General features: G+C 40.8%; 1 protein-coding gene across 1 annotated transcript; it reads right to left on the bottom strand.

Moving 5' to 3' along the window:
* Positions 1-1,594: 1,594 nt before the first annotated feature.
* On the bottom strand, positions 1,595-2,330 carry LOC136484159 (dirigent protein 1-like). The gene has a single exon (XM_066481360.1). The coding sequence runs from the start codon at positions 2,286-2,288 to the stop codon at positions 1,788-1,790; it is 501 nt and encodes a 166-aa protein (XP_066337457.1). The 5' UTR covers positions 2,289-2,330; the 3' UTR covers positions 1,595-1,787.
* Between the last annotated feature and the right edge of the window lie 16,783 nt (positions 2,331-19,113).

Raw genomic sequence — 19,113 nt, 5'->3', positions numbered from 1 at the left:
CGATGTATTGATCAAAGTTGTGCGAACGAGACTTACCCAGAACTCTCTCCTGACCCGCTCCTGCTTGTCTTCATAATCTGCGTCGGGGGCAGATTTGTAGTGGTCCCACGATTTGGCCGGCCCCACAGTCCCCTTGTATGTGACAATGCCGGGGTAATAGTGCCTGCACAGAAGTCCCACAATGCCGGGGTAACATGTGGAGATGTCTGGGTTTTAGGCAGCCGACGTCGCAACTTACTCGAAACTTTCTCAATTTTTAACCAAGGCCTCCACATGTGATAACAAGACACATCGACAAGTTTCGTGATTTTCGGACATCGTTTTGATTTTATATAATTTAAATAAACTTCCCCCGCGAGTACATCGTCATGTTACGACAACATGATGCGCGACATTTCATGCCACTTCCTGCATACGGCCTCAACATAGCCTAAATATCATGAATACTATTTTTTGAATGACGAAATTCCATTATTTCATGTACCTGCAGTTCAAATTTGGAATAGTCGGAAAAATTCAATGCAACGGAAAAAATTAAGGAAATATTGTTAAAGAACTCATAATTGTCCCAAATTTTGAAACAGGGAAATATTTACTGTATCAAGTCCCCACAAAAAAAATGGGGTCAAAAAAACAAAAAAAAAATAATTTGCCGGGTGCCACCCAGGGCACCCGGCAAAGAAATTTAAAAAAAAATTAAAAAAATTCTTTGCCGGGTGCCTAACGGCGTGGCACCCGGCAAAGGCTGACGACCGCTGGCCGCCGTCAAGCCGGCCACCTTTGCCGGCGGTCATATTTTGCCGAGTGGCCGGCACCCGGCAAAGACTAATTTTTGCCGACGGCTGGAATTTGCCGAGTGCCCGGCTCCCGGCAAAGGCTGATTTGCCGGAGGCCTTTCTTTGCCGGGTGTCTCCAGGCCTGGCACCCGGCAAAGAATTCCTTTGCCGGGTGCCCGATAAAAAGCACCCGGCAAATTTTTTTGCTCCCGGCAAATCAGCCGTTTCCTGTAGTGATGCAGAAGAACTAGGCAGACTTGATGATGGGGGAGATTTTGAAGCTGAAGTAAGAGGGCGTGATAGGTATCGGCCTGAATCACACTTTCATTCATTGGAGGGTGCATCTGATCTGGGATCGGGTGAACACTAATATTCATTGTAGTGAATTTGTGTTGTTCACTGTAGTTGCTGCCGAGAGGTGCGTGCGCTCAAGCTCAAGCAAGCGGTTAGGGCCGTTCGCCTCGAGTGTGATCAAGAGGCACGTAAGAAGGAGAAGTCTGTTCAAGCAAGCTACGACCTCGTCAAAGGGGAGTACATTTTTTTTTGCTTCTTTGGCTTTTTAGAGCGTCTTTGTTTTTTTACGTTGACCTCTCTGCAGATTCCAATGATGGTGTTCTCGACCTTCAGGATAACCTGATGAAGGCCTTTTAAGAGATCAAGGACCTGCAGATTCCAATGATGGTGTTCTCGACCTTCAGGATAACCTGATGAAGGCCTTTTAAGAGATCAAGGACCTGAAGGAAACGAACACGCGCCTAAAGAAAGGAGCGGCCACTAGTGGATCAGGAATGGGTTGCCAGTTACCCACCGCGTCAACATATGACATATATTAAAATTTTTAATTCATTTTATTATATACTCAACCGCAACATTTACAGCATGAACTTCAGTTTGTCACTTTTATTACCGCACAGAGGTTTACGTAGGTACTTATACAAGGCTTATTGGCGGTAGAACACGTGCTATATATATGTTGATGAGAGGAGCTTGCCACGTCGGACGCATGGTTGCTCACATGACGTAGACGTCGAGCTCGAGCACGGCATTGGGGTGGTCGAGGCTGACAGTCTTCCACAGCACGTACCCGCGCGCCATCCTGAACTGCCCCGTGCCGCCGACCACCGACAGCTCCCTGACCGACGCGCCGATGTCGTCGCGCCCCACCACGGTGACGGAGCTGCCGGCGTAGGGGCCGGAGGTCAGCACCACGTTCATGGTCACCAGCAGCTCCGGGTTCCCCGTGGACGCCCAGATGTAGTGGCCCTGCGCCCGCCCCACCATCGAAGACGACCGCGACGCGCTCTCCGTCAGCACGTCGTCGATCACGATCGTGTCGCCGAAGTGGCCCCGGGGCCCGTTCAGCACCTGCACCGCCGTCGGCGCCGACCCAGTAAGCACGTCGTGCATGTAGAAGTGCAGGTGCGCGGCCGCTGAGACGGGCCGCGAGGCCGGGCCGACGGTAAGCACGACGGCGACGGCGAGCAGTGCGGAGTAGAGCTTGCAGGAAGCCATGGCAAGGTGGATGGTGCGCGCGCGGGAGTGTGTGTCTGTGGATGCTCTAGCTAGTGAACGAGCGTATGCTTATATAGACAGTAGCAGCAGAGCAGGTGCCAGGTAGAGTGAAAAATATCTCAGCCAGTGACCTCCTGCTGCTGGTGCTGATTTTTATTCTTAATAAAAACACCAACCTTGTTGAGCACCTAGCTAATTAGCAAACTCATAAAAATAATTCTCATGGCGTTTCCATTTTTCCCATCTACAATGGCGGATCCAGGAACAAGTGAAGAGAGATAATAGAGGCTATTGTAAACTAATAGATATAATAAATGACTACGTCAATTCAAAGTACAAACAACACGTAGGAGGATAGAAAAATACTAAATAAAGATCATCCGATAATCAAAAGATGGTATATGTCTTCACAATTTTACACCACTTTAACCATTGTCCTCAATTCTACATATATAAATTAGAAATTTCATAGTTCTTCGCAAATCAAGATAACATTATGAATTGAAATCAACGAGTACAATATGCACCATTCATTCCTCTCGGGCCCTCACGTGGTCTTTTTTTTTCTCAACCCAGCTCTCTTCAGTTCTAGTGCTACTATTCGACACATCTTTCTCACTAAAATATCTTTCCATCCTAGCCTCCTATGCTCTATGATACATATATATATGATATCTTTCAAATTGCAATCACCACCCGGATCTCACGTGCACTTTCAAAGATGGCCAGAGGAGGGTGAGCTCCACGCGGGCTCCGCGGTGGCCTGAGTAGGGCGATCCCGCACAAGCTCCGCGACAGCTGGAGGAGGGCCGGGCAGGCCCCGCACGCCTCCGCCGGAGGAGCCGCACACCACTTCTTGAGGGGCCGGGCTTCGAGAGAGAGAGAGAGAGGGTGGCTGAGAGAGGGAGAGGAAAATGAAGGAGTCGGCTATTGTGGAGCTTATATATTCTACGGTTTCTATATGTGGGCTGAGTTGGACCGGTGGACTTACCACAATTAATAGAGGCGGACCTCTTATAGGGCCCGCTTCTAAAAATGGCCTCTATTTTCAAAGATTGATCGCTTAGGAGGCCGACCTCTGTTTATTGATTTATAGAGGCGAACATTTATTTAGTGCCTCCTAAAATTTGTTCGTCTCCGAAAATCACTACACATTTTAGGAGACATGCAGGCTTTGTGCCTGCTTTTGTTAATCCAGAGTCATATCTCCTAAAATCGTTTTTGTAGTAGTGAATAGGATGGGCTGCAGAAGGTGCAAGGCAGGCAGGGGTCGGCCATGGTGGTCGGTGGTGGCGAATCTTTTGCTGCCTTGTGGATCGGTTGAGCATACGGGGCTACGTGTTGGACCATCAGTAGGGTCTCGACGGGCAGGATTTAAGACTTATTCCTAAGAAAATTGGGGCGCGTCCAGGCTTCGGCCCTTCAAGCCCAGTCCTATGTCCACTACCCATCTTTCATTTATGCTTCTATCTCACATTTGTCTCTGAAAATCGACCCAAGTTTCCTCTCCTTTCCAAATATATCTCATGATCAAGTTCCTCTAAAAAATTAACAAATATTAAATATCTTTATAAAAACTAAATTCAAATTTTGTTCAATAGTTTTTATTTATTGCAAATTTTCTTCATGTCGGTACTATGGTGACATAATATTTTCCGTGCTTGTCATCTTTCCGAGGCGACTCCCTTGCAGGTTATCTTCTTAGGCCTGGTTTAGATTGCAAGTTTTTTCACTCTCTCTTCATCACATCAAATCTTTGGACACATGTATGGAGTATTAAATATAGATAAAAAAATAACTAATTACACAGTTTGATCGTAAATTACGAGACGAATCTTTTGAGCCTAGTTAGACCATGATCGGACAATAATTGTCAAATACAAACGAAAGTGCTACAGTGCAAAATACTGATTCCTAACCTCAATCTAAACAAGGCCTTAATTATCCAATGGCTTCATACCTGGGCTATACTACAGAGTCCGACTACCCAGGATTTGGTTGCGGTGTTTTGTCTATAATTGGCGCAGGAGGCCAAGAAATGTTTATTCCTGGTATACATGGGTGGTGATCTACTTTGCGGATTGATTAGTACTAGCTAGGGTGTTTTGTACCTTCTTTTAAACTTTGTAGGTTGTGTGCACCCTGATATGCAGAGGCCAGGAATGCTTCTAAGATGATTGTATGAGCTTGATGTAATGATTTTGAAACTTATTTATCGAAAAAATCTTTTCGAGGCAAAAAAAAAATCTTTGCATTGGCTCTCTTCAATCTGAAATAATTGAAAGTGACAGATCGAAATGTGCATGGTTTTTTCGGTAATTACATAAATAGACCCATCCAGTGTGCAGACAAGAGAACAAAGAGACTGTTGACGAGTCGTCTTCTGAACGCATTGGATGCCTCTTTCCTGTACCACTGTTTGCCCATGGTCCCGAGACTGAGTGTCGGTTCTTTGCATGCTGCCGGTGCTTGATACATCCATGAACAATGACCTATCTGTTTATTTTTTTCTTGCATTGCGCTATCTGTGACTATCCATGAGTAGTGACCATTTGTATTTTGGGATACCGGCAAGATTGATTTGATTATTTGCAGCAGCTTCTAGGTTTCCAGATAGATTTGCCTTTTCGTTGACATGCCATGGGACCGTGGCAGCACTGGACTCAGCTCCGTGTTCATCTTCAACAGCGGCGAGTTGATTGTGCAGCAGATAATACTTCTACTAATAGCTAACTAAGTATTAGTTAGTTTCTAGCAGGAAAACGTGGTGGCACATGTAGTTCTTATTTCTGGTTGATATTGAAAAAAGAATTATCTCCATTGGATAACGATTAATAATGCATTTCAAGAAGGTCGTTCACAAGTCACAATAATGTCGTGAATGTGCACCACCATAAGCATGATGTGGTCTGAATGACAGGTCAATCATGGCTCTACCGGACGATCTTATAGGCACATGATCAGTGGACGTTGTTTTTCCATAATTAAATATTCCGTACATCTCGAATGGGGCCTCCAGTTGGTGGCTTAACTTGTGAGAGAAACTTTGATATTTTTTCTTTATTTTTACTGGAACAGTCTATATAGTTTCTGAGGGAGCAAACCTGTACACAGATACATTTTACCAAAGTGAATTCGATTTTAAACAAAACTGCATAAATCATAAGAAGGTAGTTGTCGATCCAAGTATCCTATTAATGGAGAATCGGAGTGGCAGACACTTATTAATGTGGAATGAGCGCAATCTGTTCATCTTTAATAAGCACAGTTTAGAAGAAACGGATGCCTCTCCTGTCCAAAATACAGTTGAACTAACAAGATTACGACCTCTTCATGCTCCATCCCTTGTAAAAACTCTATCCTATATATTGAGCATCAGGATGCTTTTATTCGGATCGGAGCTCTGAAGTTGGCTTATGTGATCAGCATTGGCTGGGGGTGGTGATGGTGGCGTAGGCGCTGGTGGAGAGGAGGCTGGCGGCTAGGGCAGAGGAGGGTCGGCGCAGAGAGTTAGAGAGGAGGGGTGGAGGGGGAGGCGCAGGGATAGCGATAGAGGGGAGATCAATGCTCTATTCTATATCTATATCTATATCTATACCTAATAATAAATAATAAAGAGGCAAAATTTCTCCTCATTTTTTTTATAGCCTATCCTAACTGACTTCGGGAATGTGAAAATTGTCTCTCTTATTTGTCTACGACCCTCCTATATTTTGTATATGACATATTTCGGGCTTGTTAACTAACTTGGATAGCCAAGAATTTTAATCCTAATCCAAATGGATTCTTCGGATCTAACAAATTTGTATGCACCTATATATCTATATTTTATATATGACATATGCCGGGCTTGTTAACTAACTTGGATAGCTAGGAATCATAATCCTAATCCAAATAGATTCTTCGGATCTAACAAATTTGTATGCACCTATATATCTATATTCGGTTCTTTTTTTCTCTTTTCTATTTTCTGTCGTCCGTCTGGTGTCCGTTTCGGTTTTTCCTATGTCCGTTCGGATGGCTGCTCAGCCTTTTTTTCCCTGGTTTCGGTCGTTTGTGTTAATTCTCTCTTTTTATTTCCTGTTTTTCCTTTGTCTATCCCTATTCTGTTTGTGTCCACGTATCCCTCCCGCACTATTTTCTCTCTATAAACATGGCATAGCTCCGTCCTCCATTACAGGAGCCACAGCCGAGTCCGTCACCTCCAGAGTTGGCGTTCAAAACTAATTCCAATCCAAACGTAGAGGAGAAGAGTCACAACCGAGTTCGTCACATCTAGAGTTTGCATTCAAAACTAATTCCAATCCAAACGTAGAGGATGACTGAGAAGGAATAAACATCCAAAATCGAACATACAAAAGCAACACAGATCACATCTATACGCAATTTTTTCGGGATCGAATCCAACAAGAATAGAAAGTCACGTCTATCGATGATGAATAGAAAGTCTGATTCCAATACGTATTTGGCTTGGCTCATATCAGTTAGAATAACTCGCATCTAGCGATAGTATGGAGTCCGATTCCTACACGTATTGAGTTCCGTTGCAATGCACGGGCACATTTGCTAGTCTTTGCTTAAGATCGAAACGATTATATGACCCATATATTTGTAGTCTCTAAAGGACTCGAGTCTCATGCAAACTAGAGGTAGTCTTTATAGATTTGCTCTCCTTTCAAACAAATCAATACTCCTTTCCTAAACAAACATTATTTCTTTTTATTCTCATCATCATTATCTAAATCTATCTATAATTGCCCTCTATTCTAGACTCCGGGTGGGAGGGGCCGGCGGCTCTGAGGAGGCCCCCATTGGTCACACGCGTTGCTGTTGGCACCTTGGGCAGTTGGGCGAGGTGCGGCCCACCAAGGCCCTTCTCGAGGCCTCGCTCTGCCCGCAACCGGGCCCGTAGATCAGCCCGTGACCGCTTAGTTTTCGGTCAATCAACCTTAATAATCGAAAATTGTATGGAGCTATACAACTATATGTACCTTGTGTCCCCGGCTTATTAAAATTAGAGAAAAAAGAAGAAAAAGAAAAAAAAAAGAGGAAAGATATAGGGCCTGTTTGGCACAGCTCACAACAGCTTCATGAGCTACTGTGAGATATTTTTTTTTTGTCAAACACTCATTTCTAAAACAATTTCATAGGTGAAGGTGTTTTCCTTCTCCTCTTACAAAGAGATGAGTTGGGATGAAGCTGAAAAAAGTAGCTTATCCCAGCTTCATCTCCCATATTATAGTCATTTTGTTCATTGTTCCATCATGTAAAGCTATTTTGCCAAACACTTGTTTCAAAACGGTCCAGCTTCAACAAGAAAGCTGCTCATGAAGTTATTTTACAAAAAAAAAACAGCTTAAATGGTGAAGTTGAACTGTACCAAACGGGACCATAATACTTAATAGGAAAAGGTCGTAGACTATTCTCAAAGTTTGATTTTCCTCCCCTGCATACAAAACCAGATGTTCTCCCTCAACTTTTACAAAACGTTTGTTTTTTAACCATGGATGGTTTAGACAATGATTTAGGGACTGATTGACACAGCTCACAATAGCTTTATGAGTTGTTGTGAGCTATTTTTTTTTGTCAAACACTCATTTCCAAAACAACTTAATGGGTGAAGTTGTTTTTCTTCTCCTCTCACAAAAGGATGAAGCTAAAAAAAAAATAACGTATCCCAGCTTCATCTCACATATTGTAGACATTTTATTCATTGTTCCATCATGTGAACCTGTTTTGCCAAACACTTGTTCTAAAACAGCTCAGCTTCAACAAGAAAGTTGCTCATTAAGCTATTTTGCAAAAAACAGCTTAAATGGTGAAGTTGAGCTATTCCAAACGGGGCCTTAGTTTACATGGCACCACATCAATCGTGAGGAGATGTAGGTCAGACGAGATTGATAGTTCAGAAGGTAAATCAAACTATAATTATTATTTTTAAACAATTGTCCAAACATTTTTTCCAACAAAATTAAAAAGCCTAAATTTGGTATAATCCTAAAAAACTCATAAACTGTTTAGCTAAAAAATATGAAACCACTTTTAGATTTTTCCTAAACGTATTCTCTATCTTAAGGTGCCAAGCTGCTTTTTTTCAAATCACATTACACACGTATAGATTCATATATGCACGTACACTCACCCTTATGAAAGCACTCACGTACACCCACTCTATTAGTACCTCTGAAAGACTAAAATTGAGCCGATGGATATATATATCTCGAGATTAACGAAGTAATGACATGCGCTTCACTGTCGACGGACACGTCCCCTACCACTAAGCCCATTCTGGAGACTTCTGAGGCCTGGAACAAAACGAAAATCAAGGCCCCTTAATATAAACATAACAGTAGCATTGATGATCAATTTACTATATGTATATAATGCTATCAATGAGCAGTTAAGTCCATATAAAACAATACTTATAATAATTAATTTAATTATATTATCTTGCAACTTTCGTTTCTATATGCAAAGTCTCACTGGTATCAATGCGAATCTCATCCACTAATTTATTCTCAATGCATAAGGTTACCCAAACCATTATAAATAGACTCCATATGATTCTATACACCCATCTACCTGTTTTCTCCATTCCCCCTTTTCTCATTGTTGGATGCATACATTTTAGATGACATTACAGTGCTGAATTTTAATTAAAGAAACAATGGATATATAATAGAAATTAGCTCAAATTTACAACGGTTCTAGATCAGCTCATTAAAATCTTACCTGTTATCACAGCGTCGTAAATCCAATAATATGTATCCCTAAACAATGTTCAATCAGCCGATCATCAGTGACTTGCTATAACAAAAATGTAGTATTGGTCATCGTTTATACTTCGCTGTTATATATATATATATATATATATATATATATATATATGGCCTATGCATGTAGTCGAAACATAGGTACCTTCTCTAATTATCCGTATATACACTACTATAGAACTGACTTTGAGTCCCTGTCCAAAAACCGACGGTGATAGTGCTTACCAGCCCATCACTCTCAGTCTGTGGCTAAAATCAGCAGTGATTTTCGGGTCATCACTACCAGTTCATATCACTGTCAGTTTTAACCACGAATCGGCAGTGATATTGGGTCATCACTGTCGATTTTTGCCTATAACCGACTGTGATACTATCACTGTCAGTTTGTGGCTTGAATCGGCAGTGATATGCTACACGAAAAATTTCATAACTTTCTCATATGATGCTCGATGAAGACATACTTTATATCAAAGTTATAGTACTCGATGAGATCTACAACTTTTTTGTTCATTTTTTTTTTGTTTTGAGATCGTTTGGATGTCCAAATATACACTACAAAATTTTATAGAGTTAATACCAAAGTAGTACATAAGCTTTATGGTCACATGTGAGTGTGTAGTGATAGTTAAGGATCTCAGATGAAAAAGTGACTAAGCCCTTGTTTAGTTACCCCAAAATCCAAACTTTGGCACTATGCAAAAAGAAGATTCCCCATCACATCAAACTTGCGGTACATGCATGGAGTACTAAATGTTGACGAAATCAAAAACTAATTGCACAGTTTGGTTGTACTTTACGAGACGAACGTTTTGAGTCTAATTAGTCAACGATTGGACAATTATTATCAAATACAAACGAAATGCTACAGTGATGTACGCTTCCGGCGCGCGCCAACTTCGGCCAGCAACTAAACGGGGCCTAAAACAAAAGTTGTAGATGTAGAAAAGTTATGCAACTTTATAGTTCACAACTTTTTTATTTGAAGTCGTTATGATGTCCCCATTTGATTTGTAAGATTTCATAAAAGTTAATACCAGTCATTGAGTATGTAGTGATAGCTAAGAATCTAGGATGGAGAAGCGACCAAAACAAAAGTTGCAGATCTCGAAAAATTATGCAACTTTGCAGTTCACAACCTTTTCATTTGAAATTATCTATCCAACAAAAATTATGTTTGATTTTTTAAATTTAAAATTATCAAATATCCTCGGATGGAGAAACACCCAAAACAAATTTTGTAGATTTTAAAAAGTTATGCAACTTTGTAGTCGACAAGTTTTTCATTTGAAATCATCTATGCAAGGAAAATTATGGTTAAATTTCCTCACATCTAAAATTCAAATTGTTCAAATGATCTTGGATGGAGAAACAAGCAAAACCAAAGTTGTAGATCTCGAATTTATAAAACTGTGCAATTGACAACTTTTTTATTTGGATTCGTTTAGGATTCCAAATACTCATTTCAAAGTCAAATTGACATAAAATGGGAAGGACGAATATCTTAAATGGACACAACATCTTACAGATGCAGTGGTTAGGGGATGAACACACGCAGCCAAAGGTAGAGGTTCGAAGGCCAGCAGCTTTGCGAAAAATTGCGTGCCCGATGGGTTCTCTCCTAATTTTTAAACAAAATCTATTTTTTCAGCACGTTTTTTTGTGTTTTCTTGAAAACCACGTCACTACCGGTTTTAGAATCGGCACTGATGAGTCGCCTCATCACTACTGCTTTGATTGTGACGGTTCAAAAATCTAGCACTGACGGAGATTTTGAACGGCAGTGATATTCAATTCTGTAGCAGTGATAGTCTATCTTGGCCAAAGATCAATCATTGAATTGCTGTTGTCGTCCGTCTGCGCTAGTACAAAAATGATTTTAGGAGTCAAAAAGATTTTATTAACAAAGATGGTCTGAAAATGATTTGGCGACCAGCAGATCTCGAGCGGCGGATCCAGCGACCAGTGGATCTTGAGCGGCGGATCCGATGAGCAGTAGATCTAGCAACCTACTGCCCCAGAGCACGTGTGGCAGTGGCCCAGGACGTGGAGGGCGGCTACCGGCGGCGTGCTAGGGTGGTTACCGGCAGCACAGGCCCTAGAGCTTCTTTGGCGGTGGCGCGTGCATATCTATTTAGGTTGGTGCGGCCGTTAAAAAGGATGACAGTGGCCTCGGCTGCACGGTGGAGCTCCTCAAGTGGCGGCGCTCGGCTCGGGAGCTTCTTCAGCAGCGGCCACTGCATGCCGGATCTGTCGAGGACGGCACTGGATCCACCGTCAAGAAGGGCTTACGGTTTGTGACTTCATGGCCTTAGGGTTTCACCTGATCGCTGGATCTCATACACATGATCTGCTGGTCTCCACCACTTTGGTGATGAAGGGGTGGATCAGGAACAGTGGCGGAGTTACGGGGTATGCCGGGTATGCACCGGCATACCCTGCGATTCTAGCAAGTAAGAACGTATTTATATATATAAAAAGGAAAAAACACTCATCTGTTGCGTACTGCATGGCGTACATGAGAGCTGAGGCCGAGCGTGCCAGCGTTGAGCACGAGCGAGAGGCAGGCCGCGAGCGAGCATCAGGCCCACGCGGGCATGAGGCCCATGTGGCCAGCGACGGAGACGCCAATAGCCCAATACGGATCGAGGCAGCGCCGCCGTATACTTCGAGTCTTCGACGCTAGACGGTTCATCTAATCATCTTCATCACGATTCACGCGTCTTGCGTGGTTGCGTGCCTGGATCACTCACGCCGTCGGCTGTTGCCCACGCCCGTCATTGTCCAGTCGTCTTCGTGACGTCGTCCCGTTCGCCGTTCGGCACTTCGGCCTTCGCCCTTCGCCCTGCCCTACGACCGCACCAGCATTTGTGATCAGAATTATTCAGCCATTCAGGTGAGATTCAATCCTTGTTTTTGGCTTTTTAAAAAAAATTCCTATGTACTTTAATTGCTAATTGCTTAGCGTTAAAATCATAAAATCATCCATCACGCAGCAATGTTGAGGATTTGTCCCAATATTAGAGTCGATAAAGATTGATCTTTTGTGCAGTACTCGTATCATGTGAGTGATCCATAATTGCATGTGAGTGTTCAATCGTGCAAGCATAATTTATTTAATTATTTGGCACTGTGTTCTTTATAATATTTATGCAGTTATGGAGAGAAATGGGGACATTGCATCTCTTTTTCAGAAGCATGAAGCAAAGAAGAAGGCAGCGACAGCTGCTGTTATTTCTAATCGCTCAAACTTGAATTGCAGCTACATAATTATATTGATGACATAAGACAGGATGATAGCTTCAAAGGTCTAGACAATATTGTTGATCTCTTAGTTAAGCTTATTGAAACAAAGAGGCACAAAGTGTATGATATGGTTTATGAGCTCCTCAAATTGGTATTGCATCTACCTGTGGCAACAACAAGTGTTGAAAGGGTATTTTCTGTAATGGTTATTGAGAAAACTAAGTTAAGAAATAAGATGGGAGATAGTCTTTTTGATGATTGTTGTCTAGTCATCTTGATTGAGCGCAGTGGCGGATCCAGAAAAAAATATATAGAGGGGGCTAGACTGAAGAGAGAAAGACCAACTTATAACTCAATTATGTCCCATACATAACTAACATATAGCAGTTTTAAGCATTTTATAACACGATAACTTTGATAAACAATTGAAAGTGCATCATATTTCATAAGAAGTAAAAAAAAAATACAATTGAAAACGACAAATGGGGAAAGGAGAAAGGCCCAAACTGGGCCTATTTGGGTGGGGAAACAAAGAGAAACACCGGCCCGATGCATCGTCTTCAACCTCCGTCGACCTCTCGGGTGTTTCAGGTCTCCAGCCCTTCCTTTTTTTTTCCTCCATTGTCAGTCCACTATCCAAAAAATTCTTTAGGGGGGTTGAGGGGGGCTTCACAGGCGCGGCCACGGTAGGGGGAGTGGTAGATCCACTACCAGACTCCTTGAGTTTGCCGAGTGTCCCAAACACTCGGCAAAAGGCATAAAACACTCGGCGAATTGTTCGCCGAGTGTAACACTCGGCGAATTACACTCGGTAAAAAATGACTCGGCAAATACGTCTTTGCCGAGTGTTTTTTGTCGGGCACTCGGCAAAGGCTTTGCCGAGTGCCGGACACTCGGCAAAGTTGGAACCGAAAAAAAACCCGAAAAAAATGAGAGTTTTTACCCAAAAAAAATATAATTTTTTTTAATTGATGGAGGCCCCCACCGGTCAGCGCCCATCCATCTTCGGCTTTTTTCGCGTAAATTTCACGGCTATGCGGCCGACGGGATTCGAACCCGAGACCTCCTGCTACGCACAAACCTCCTTTACCACTACACCACACTGTCACTTTGTGTCTAGATTCCGTTTTAGTTCCCAATATATTATACTAAACCGAGTGTAAATTGTTTGTTTGAGGCCCAAAACGAATTCAAATAAAAAAGTTGTGAACTACAAAGTTTCATAACTTTTCGAGATCTACACTTTTAGTTTAGGAAGTTTTTCCATTCGAGGTTGTTTACAAAATTTGAATTTTAAAATTTGGAAATTCAAACGCAGTTTTGCATGACAAGATGTTTTCAAATAAAAAAGTTGCCAACTACAATGTTTCATAACTTTTCGAGATCTACAGAGTTTATTTTGGTTGTTTTTCCATCCGAGGTCGTTTATAAAATTTGAATTTTAAAATTTTGAAATTCAAACGCAGTTTTGCATGACAAGATATTTTCAAATCAAAAAGTTGCCAGCTACAATGTTTCATAACTTTTGGAGATCTACAATTTTTATTTAGGAAGTTTTTCCATCTGAGGTCTTTTGAAAAATTCAAATTTTAAAAGTTTCAAATTCAAACGTCGTTTTTCATGACAAAATGATTTCAAATCAAAATGTTGCCAACTACAAAATTTCATAACTTCTCAAGATCTACAAAGTTTATTTTGGTCATTTGTTCATCCGACATAGTGGTAGTAACATTGTTCACAAATCATATATATCTCTCTTCTACTTTCATGAAACTAATATAAGAGATATGAGAGATGTATATTTTATGAACAACGTTATTGTCGCTTTGTCAAATGAAGAAATGACCAAAATAAACTTTGTAGATCTTGAGAAGTTATACAACTTTGTAGTTGAAAAGTTTTTCATTTGAATTCATTTAGGGCCTCGAAAATTGCTTCGAAAAACTAATTTGCCGAGGGCCAAAAAAATGCACACGGCAAAATGCCTCTTTGCCGAGTGCCAAAACATAGGCACTCGGCAAAATACGGCTTTGCCGAGTGCCAGAAAAAAGGCACTCGGCAAACTGAGAGTAAATTGCTTTTTTGAGGCCCTAAATGAATTCAAATCAAAAAGTGGTCAACTACAAAGTTTCATAACTTTTTGAGATCTACAATTTTCATTTAGTAAGTTTTTCCATCCGAGGTCGTTTGAAATATTTGAATTTTAAATTTGAGAGATTCAAACGTAGTTTTGCATGATAAGATGATTTCAAATCAAAAAGTTGTCAACTACATAGTTTCATAACTTTTGCAGATCTACAATTTTCATTTAGGAAGTTTTTCCATCCGAGGTCTTTTGAAAAATTCAAATTTTAAAATTTTCAAATTCAAACGTCGTTTTTGCATGACAAGATGATTTCTAATCAAAATGTTGCCAACTACACAATTTCATAACTTATCAAGATCTACAAAGTTTATTTTGGTCATTTGTTCATCCGACATAGTGGTAGTAACATTGTTCACAAATCTTATATATCTGTCTTCTACTTTCATGAAACTAATATGAGAGATATGAGTGATGTAGATTTTATGAACAACGTTATTGTCGCTTTGTCAAATGAAGAAATGACCGAAATAAACTTTGTAGATCTTGAGAAGTTATACAACTTTGTAGTTGAAAAGTTTTTCATTTGAATTCATTTAGGGCCTCAAAAATTGCTTCGAAAAACTGATTTGCCGAGGGCCAAAAAAATGCACACGGCAAAAAGCCTCTTTGCCGAGTGCCAGAAAAAAACACTCGGCAAAGACGTATTTTGCCGTGTGTTTTTGTTTGCCGAGTGTATTTTTCTGACACTCGGCAAACACGGTCTTTGCCGAGTGCCCGATAAAATACACTCGGCGAAGCCTCCGGCACTCGGCAAATCGCCGGTTTCCGGTAGTGATCCGCCACTGATTGAGCAGGGTATTTTATTTGAAGTTGATGAAGATGATATAATCAAGACATTTATATCCCTTCAAAAGCGTCGAATAAAATAGTCACAATAATAGCATTGAGTCTTCGGTTCTCTTTTATGCCTTATTTCAATTATCGATATGACTTTTGAACTATTTATACTATACTTAGGGGATGATTTGAACTTAATCTATGAATTGAAGCCTTATTATGTTATTTAGTCCATATATACCGAATCATGTTGTCAATTTTATAATTATTATCGAATTACTAAAATAGATTTACCGAATTGTATATGAAAATTTTTAGACGGCATACCCTTAGACAAAATCCAAGATTCGCCACTAGTTTGAACGCCCGGCGTTGCCGCGTGGTGGCATGTGTGGCTGGCCGCAATTGGGATCGCGCGCGTGGATTAATTTGTGTTGTCGGCGGGACGACGGAAGCATCAAAGAACGACCTCGTGGTGTTTCTAAATTCAGCAACCGTGCGCCTAAAAATACTAGTCACTTTGTTATTGGGCCATCAGCCCCTGATACACCTACAAAATATGCATAAATAACCAGGGAGAGGCCCATTGGCTTCTACAGGAACCAGGTGCGGAAACAGGAAGTTGATTTTTTAATGTTATTAGGGGGAGCCAACAGTGTTAAATTTTCAAAATTTATTTGAATTTTAAAAATATCAATGGAAATTTCACGTGCATAGGGGGGCCTGGGCCCCTGCCCGCCCCCTGTGTCTCCGCCCCTGACAGTAACACCATTTGCAATATATCAACACAGATTAAATCACCATTGTAAGAGTAACTCCAGTAGGACCCCTACTTGAGCCCCCATAGCATATGAGTGCCTAGGCCAAAAACATCACTCTAGCAGGGCTCCTACTACAGACCCCATATTTGGTTGGGCACCAAAATCCTCTCTTCAGACCCCATTCCTGTTGGCCTAACACCCTGGCCCCCATCTTGCTGTTGCCTCCGTTGCTTCCCCCGCGCTCACACGGAACTCCGCCCGACTCCGTCTCCCTCGACGCTCCGCCTCCATCTCCCTTGGTCGTCTGCCTCTGCCAGCCCCAGCCGCGGTGGCGCGCAGCTCTGCCTGCTCCGGCAATGCCTGCATCAAACGCCCCCTTTTGACCTAACTAAGGCAGGTTTCTTGCAGAAGGTGGACAAATAATATGCCATTCAATCTTATCATGTTGACCAAAATTCCTTAGTAGTTACTAGTTGAGTTCACCATGTGTTGTTGAGGAAATTTATGGACACCAATTCCATAGAAGCATTGTATGAAAGAAGCTAAGCAAAGAGACAATGAATAAAGTAGCATGCATGGCATTTTTTTAGGGGAATAATAATGTGTATGATATAGGAGTATGATGGAAAAGATATATGAGTGCATAGAATGGATAATTGCCAAAATATATGTAATTTAAAATTTTGTTTGTCATTTTGTGCAATTAGATGACCAAATATCAGCATGCACTTCAATTTTTCTTTGCCATAATGACTACAAATTGAATGAGACGAGCTGTAAAAATATTTGATGGATTGGAGAAAGGGAGAATGAGATTTTTTTAAGCAGGTTACCTAATTATTGTGTTCGATGGTAGTCATAGCATGAGTGATGATAAAATAATTAGTGAGTTTCAATTAATATGATAATGTTTGATCTTTTGAATTATGCAGTAGGAAACAGAAACTATAAGCTTGGCCAGTGATGAAGATTAAAAATCATTGCACATTCCTGATTTTTTTAGTATAAAGCCACTGCCAGCAGTTGGTTGCCTGAACTTAATTTCAAGCGAAAAATCACAGTTATAAAGTATGTGTAAATACCAAGTAACAGATCACTTAAGAACTATACAGCTGGGCTGGGAGGCGAAGGTGGAAGTAGAAACAGCAAAAGAAAATAAAGACTTAGACAGGAAACAAATTACTCGACCAGAAAAATTGATTTTGACATCTATGAATCCAAAGAAGCAAGTCCTCCTGCAACATGTGCGTTTGTCTGTTGGTCATGTCTGAATAGTGGCATACAAGGGATCCAAAATCTGAACTGATGACTCTAAAGGGAAGTCATATTTTTTAGACGCCATGTAAGGGATAATTATAGTTTTTGATGACATTTGAAGGATTTTACTCTCTTTTTTTGCGAGGACAAAATGATTATACCAGTAAGTAAATGGAATTTGGTGCATGCTGGGACATTGCATTCATATGGTCTGAGGTATACTCCAGGAAATCATCCAATGTTTTTAATCTTTTACTTTTAGACATTTGTATATCCCTCATAATTTTCATTAGTATATATAAGCTCACAGGTACATGTGTTACACATGATTGACATCCAAAATCCAACATGAACTATATGAGCCTATTTTATCTCAATCATTCGATTGGTAACCAACAACAAAGTCAAACATGTAATGATTGTGAAACAACCCTGCCGTTCCATTCAATTTATGGGCCGGTGGTATCAACCAGCAGCAGCAGTCGATATTGCGTGGCTCTATGCACTCGCCGCCCTTGGGGTATCCTATCCTCTTGCACCATGCATCACAGTTGGGCTGTATCTCCAGGCACTGCGCCTAGCACATACCGTACTTCACCGCCTTCCCTGCAACACCATCATCTATGCGTCAGTATCCAGCCAACAGGAACAACATTTCTCTCGAAATGGTTCGAGGGAGGCCTTCTGGTTAGTCACACCGGATCATCCGGTGAGTGCTCGTGTCGTGGCCCACATTTGAACTAGTCATTGGTGCCAACGGCTAGTGTACCGCATGCTCCCTTCTGAATATCTATAGAGATCAACATCTTAAGTTATGAATTTTTTTGATCTATAGAGTATTAGTGTTGTCCCTTCGCATCTTCTCATCCGCACTTCTTCTTTTTGATCTTTTAGACTTTATGCAAGTCTTCTATGATCTACATAGCAGCTCCTTGGTCTTTCTTGAGATGTTGATCACTTGATCTTCACATGTTGCCTTTGTCCACGCCATCCTTACATCTAAATAGACTAAAACCTTATATAATAACAAATGACATTAGTCCCTTTGATCATGTTGTCAATCAATCACCAAAATGGCATATGGCCCATATGTTAGGTGCCATTTTCCTTGCATAAACAAACTTAAATGAAAAAACTTCAAACTATAAAGTTTTAAATCTTGTCAAGCACTACAACTTTAGTATAGGATATTGTCTTCATCTGAGTTTGTTTGGAAAATTCAAAATTTTGAATCTCAAAGTATTTGTATTTAAAAAAGAAATATTTGAGAGTCTATATAACTTCAAATATAAAAGTTATCAACAACAAACTTGTAGATCGGGTCGGCCAGTGCAACTCTTATATTAACCATGTGAACATTTGGAAGTTCTAAATTTTGAATTCCAAAATCTAAGAACTTAAAATACATATTTGGGACTATAAATAACTTCAAATAAAAAATATTTCAACTACAAAATTGTATATTGTATTAAAAACTATAACTTTGGTATAGACATGTCAACATCCATGGTGGTTTGAAAATTTTAAATTTTAAATTTCAAATTCCAAGAACTTGAAACAATATTTTGGAACTCTAAAAAGTTTGAAATCAAAAACTTCTCAACTACAAAGATGTACATCACGTTAAGGGCTACAATGTTCATATAAATTTCGTCTTCATCTAATTTCATATAAAAAAAGTTATGAGCTTTTGTGGTAGTGCATATCACGTGCACCACGGCAGGACATGAACCCCTCTCCGATTGGGCTGCATATGGCCGCACGGGGTAGCATTTACAAAAGCATGGATTTGATAGTAGCAATAGAAACCATGGTTGCGATCTGCTGTTTAGTCGGAGTTGAGCTTTGGTCCAAAACTAGTGCAGAAT

Source organism: Miscanthus floridulus, chromosome 9 (genome assembly GCF_019320115.1).
Source record: "Miscanthus floridulus cultivar M001 chromosome 9, ASM1932011v1, whole genome shotgun sequence".
In the NCBI taxonomy this organism is placed as follows: Eukaryota; Viridiplantae; Streptophyta; class Magnoliopsida; order Poales; family Poaceae; genus Miscanthus; species Miscanthus floridulus.
The sequence above is the reverse complement of the archived record's forward strand: the minus strand, read 5'-3'. Positions and strand labels throughout refer to the sequence as shown.

What these genes read in the sequence shown, in the direction of transcription:
- LOC136484159 (XM_066481360.1), bottom strand. Translation starts at nt 2,288, where the DNA reads ATGGCTTCCTGCAAGCTCTACTCCGCACTGCTCGCCGTCGCCGTCGTG.